Here is a 5180-nt window from a genome sequence, read left to right on the forward strand (position 1 = left end):
CAGGTGTCGAAAGGGGTAGGGGATAGGGAGGAAGCAAAAAGGGGATGTGGATTGGGGAGAAATAGTAGCCTGCAACGCAGGCTACTATGAATTCAGACATAAGCACATTAAACCAACCCATACAGGTAACCTACTCATCGATGCTCATAACATGACACATCTTTCCGGTTTCCCTAATTTTTCCAAATTCAGATAGAACGCCATTGTGCTTCCATAGACCAACGCATCCCACGGAAACGACTTTAGGCGTCTTGTTAACATAAAAGACCGACTCCCGTGTTTATTCAGCGATTTTTCAAAATACAAAACTATTGTTTTGCGTCGCCGACCGTACTTCACGGCTGTCAGAGCAAAAGTAACAATTTTTTTTGAAAAACTAACTAAGGAACCATCCTAATTTGAAGAAAAATTTCAATGTTATCTTATGAAAAGCTGTTACTATCGAAAACTGTGCAGCTTGTTACGTTCATAGTCAAGGATTATGTTCCATGTGGATTCACGTGAAACGACCTTTGAACATCAACGCGTGCCCGCTGCCCGATTTAACAACATTTTCCTAAAGCTTTTTGATAGACATGCTACTTATTGCTACTTACAAGTCGACCTCAAGAGTTTCTTATCGAGCGGAGCGTTCTTTTTAGGCCGCGAAGCCACCGAGAGAGCTACGATTTCGCAAGTAATAAATTCTAGACATTCTTAGTTTTTTTACTGTAACTCAACAGAAACAAGAAACCAAGACCAGCAAGTCCCCCAGGTGGGCCACCTAGACAATACTTTCAGTCGCCCGAGGCCAAGTCTTGCGCCGTTAGATCCATCCTCGGAGACCCAGGGGCAGATAAAGGGGGCGAGAGAAAGTCTAAACGGGCGGAAAAATATATATGGAACGAAGAAAAGTAAAGAACGGCGAGAAGAGCCCCTGGGGACAATGTCTTACCAGACCAGTTCCAAACGGTCGCCGCCGTTCTGGCTTCTGATTGGTGCCAGAAAAACACAAGTTTTCTGGCACCAATCAGAAGCCAGAACGGCGGCGACCGTTTGGAACTGGTCTGGTAAGACATTGTCCCCAGGGGCTCTTCTCGCCGTTCTTTACTTTTCTTCGCGCCACATTTTCCGGCCCGTTTAGACTTTCCCTCGTCCCCACTATCTGCCCCTGGGTCTCCGAGGATGCGTTAGATCTAGAGTACAGCCTTGAGTCTTCGTCCTCCTCTACGTTGTCATCTTACTTTTCCCTTCTTTGCTGACGCAGTATCCTTTTTCTGCTTGTGCAATCCAACCTGACTTCCACGTGATTCGAAGTTGCAGCCAATAAAAATCACACAATTTTTTCGGGACGGGCTCGGGATACGGGAAAGTTAAAAAAACAAGGCAATTTTTGACTCCCAAGACGACGAAAGGATTTAAGACGCTGGCTGACTATGTCATCCCGCGTAAATATGATGACTAACTACCACAGATTAGTAAGGTTCCAGCCATGAACAGCTTTTGTTTGTATCTTAAAATTAGCGTGCTTTCATTCATGAATACAACCGAACATATATTGGGGAAGGCTACCTTACCCTACCCCTCCTGGGGCTTCATGTTCCATGAACTGCATTTATTTTTCGACTTTTCTGTACGACGCTCCCAAAAACAGGACTCTGCGTATTCTTTCTCTCTCTTACTGTACAAAAAAGGTCTATTTCCCTATCTAATCAATTAAATCAGTATTTTCCTCCTAGTAGAGTCCATTTTTCAAGGTATTTTTTGGTAGAGAAAATCAGTATTACCTATTTGATTATCCTGCGGTGGTCCACAAGTGCAATGGCGAAACAAAATAAATTTACAGCAAAATGAAACGTCACGGTAAAATATAATCAGCTCACGGTATGTATATGTACATACAGTCGACTCCCGATAACTCGAACCTTCAAGGGAAATCGTAAAAAGGTTCGAGTTATCGGGAGTTCGAAGAAAATAGCCGAGAGTAAGGTAAAAAACAGTTTTTACTGCACAGTGAACATTTTAATCACATTTAATTGTAGAAATGTCAAGTGAAAATTAAAAAGATACTTCTAGATTTTTAATCAGAACGTAACGTAACAAAACATAGCCTAAGTAGAGAATGCGTTCTACTGTTTTGAGAAGAAAAGCTGCTTCACGTTAGCCTGTGACAATCAACATTAGCCTCCACTAGTAAACTATACTCTTACAATTAACACGTCAATAGGAAATGCAAAATTCAATGTTTCGGACGCCAGTAGACGGCTTTTTTCCGACTTTTTAAGGGCTCAAAACATGGTTCGAGTTATCGAGGGTAAAATTACATAGAAAATAACCTGAGGGGAAACGAAAATTGGTTCGATTTAGCGGGAGTTCGAGTTATCGAGGGTAAAATTACAGTGAATGTATGACGGAAATCCGTGGAAAATCGATTTTGGTTCGAGTTAGCGCGAGGTCCGAGTTAGCGAGGTTTCGAGTTACCGGGAGTCGACTGTATGTTCAGTTCAAGTTTTAACGCTCAGCCACAAACCTGGATTAATCAAGAGTGTTAACAATAATCAACACTAAATCAATACCTGAGAAACAATATTTTTAAGATCCCTGATCGGAGGGTGTTCAATTTTCACACAGTGCTAATTGAAAACATAAATACAGTGTTTGTTGTTATCCGTAACAAACATATGTCCAGTATCAGACACAGCACAACCAAAAGGATGACTATTGTGCACAAACAAACTCCCTGCAGCTACCTTGGCAAAATATTTTCCGTCGAGTGTGAACAGTTGCAGTCTTCTGTTCCCCGCATCGCAAACGATCAAACGGTCAAACTTGTCAATAGCGAGACCAGTGGGACCCGAGAACTGCCCATCACCAGTTCCCTCGGTGCCAATGTCATATAGATACTCCCCTGCGATGTTAAATACCATGACACGGTTAGCTTCTGGATAAGAGACAAAAAATTTGTCCTGCTGATAAACAACAAACCATGGCTCCGCATCACAACCAGGAGCACTGAATGACTGAAGAATGTCTTTCCCATCAGGGCTGAGAACTTTGATTGTTTTGTCATCATAGTCACATGTGATTATGCGACCATCACTCCCAACAGATATGTACCATGGTGTCTTCACATGTTCGTCGCTGATGTATCGAATAAATTGACCACCCTCAGTGTACAAGTACAAGGTGATTTTATTGTCGTCATTATCGACACTGCTAAGGAGGTCACCAGACTCGGTAAAAGCCACCGAAGACGTTCCAGCTTCCAATGCTATCTCTCTGAGAAAATTCCCATCAAAACCAAACATTTGAACTCTCTCGTTGTTGAAATCAGCAACAGCAAGTGTCCTTGTTTTATCATTCACAGCAATATCCCAAGGACACTTAAACTGTCCTTGCTCTTTCCCTTCTGATCCAAACTGAAACGCAAATTGATACTGATGCGGAATCACCTGCACAACCCATGGACTACCAGTCAGTGGCTGTCCATTAACTTGGATCTCTACTCTATGTTGTCCAACACACTGTGGTGTGTATGTTGCTGTGTACTTGCCGTCTTTGCTGTCTTTTATTTCTGTTTCCAGTTGATCACCTGCTGGAGTTATAATGTTGACTTTTACTTGATCATCTTCATGATAACACTGCTTTCCACCTGAATCTCTAGTTACAATGATGAAATTTGCCACCGTTTTTTCTCTTACAAGTTCTTGATTGTCCACTTCCGCTAAAGATAGGAAAGGATCTGTATTACTGACCACAATTCGATCAAAACCCGGATTCAGTTGATTCTCGATTATATAATGTACGTGTGGTGGTTTATAAATGTCAGGTTTTGTTACATTCAAAAGTTCTTCACAGCGTCCAACAATGATCTGATTTGTTTGAAGAATCTCGGCACTGACGTTTCTTTCTAGTGTGTTTTCACCTCGCTCAATGCAGCTTTGCAGTTGAGTCAAAACCAGTTCAAAGTTTTCTAGTTGTGTCGCGTGATGTTTTTGTTGCACCTTATAAATTTCAGCAAATTTGGCTTTCATGACCCTTTCATGTTCTCGTAATTCACGGATACGTTCCTCCACGGCATCTGTCATCTTCTTTTCCGCTGACAAAATCTCATTTTTAGTTTTGTCAATCAGCTCGGTTTGTTTCCTTATTTCGTTCTCGTAAATTACAGTTTCCGCTTTCACTTTCTCCAAAGCGTCCTTCATTTGCATCTTTTGTACTTGTGCGGCTTTCTGAGTGTCTGTTATGGTGTGTCGATTATGGCCCCCTACACTACATTTGTGACAAACAAGAACTTTGCACTCTTCGCCATAAAATTCCAGCGGTTGATTTTCGTGATATTGCTGTGAACACATGGCAGGTCTGTGGATCAGCTCTCGAACATCTTGCACATTTAATTTCTCTATCACAACATTGCGATGACCTCTTGTGCTCTTCAGGCGCTGATGAGCTTCAAAGCAGGAAGTACAGAGGAATATTTGGCAGACAAAACAGTAAGAGGAAGCGGTATTGTTCTCATCACAACTGCTGCATTTCTGGGCCTGTACGCCGCCATATTTTAGAGCGAGAACATCCACCAGTCGGTTGAGATGATAAGATGCAGGCAAATTCTTGAACGAGTCTCCTTCAGGAATTTGGAAAGATGTCTGGCAAACCGGACATTTGATTGTCGCTTGTAGCCGTCTTCTTGCAAAATTTGCGTGTTTGTCAAGACACTCAAGACAGAAAGAGTGAATACATGGCAAAGTCTTGGGATTATTGACTGTCTCCAAACACAGTGGGCATTCAGCTTCCTTCTTAAGAACTGTAAAGAGCTGTTGAATATCCATGGTGAATCTAGAGCTGCAAGCGATGGCTCCGTGAGATCATGATTATGGGTGCGGTTTGCTAAGCTGTGTAACAAAATAGGACTCAATGTTTTTTATTGTAATTGAAAAGCTGACATGAAGCGAAAGCGAAACACAATGAACAAAAAAAAAATAAGGATATGAAGTCAATTGGTAAACTGAAGAGTAAAAAGAAAAAAAACAGAACTGCTGAATTTAGGACTTGCAGTCAGTCGATGACACAGGCTTCCCAACCTCGAGTTCACATCAGTAACTGATGAAATGTTTATACGAAAAAAAAAACGGTAATGAATTATAAGGCGTTTATGGCAATTATTCGATAGAGCCGGCGAATCAAACACGGTTCCCGTGTGA

General features: G+C 41.8%; 1 protein-coding gene across 1 annotated transcript; it reads right to left on the reverse strand.

The window, feature by feature from the left end:
* Window positions 1-2612: 2612 nt before the first annotated feature.
* LOC140934292 (E3 ubiquitin-protein ligase TRIM71-like) lies at window positions 2613-4808 on the reverse strand. Its single transcript, XM_073383944.1, has one exon. The coding sequence runs from the start codon at window positions 4806-4808 to the stop codon at window positions 2613-2615; it is 2196 nt and encodes a 731-aa protein (XP_073240045.1).
* Between the last annotated feature and the right edge of the window lie 372 nt (window positions 4809-5180).

Source organism: Porites lutea, chromosome 4 (assembly GCF_958299795.1).
Source record: "Porites lutea chromosome 4, jaPorLute2.1, whole genome shotgun sequence".
Lineage (NCBI taxonomy): Eukaryota > Metazoa > Cnidaria > Anthozoa > Scleractinia > Poritidae > Porites > Porites lutea.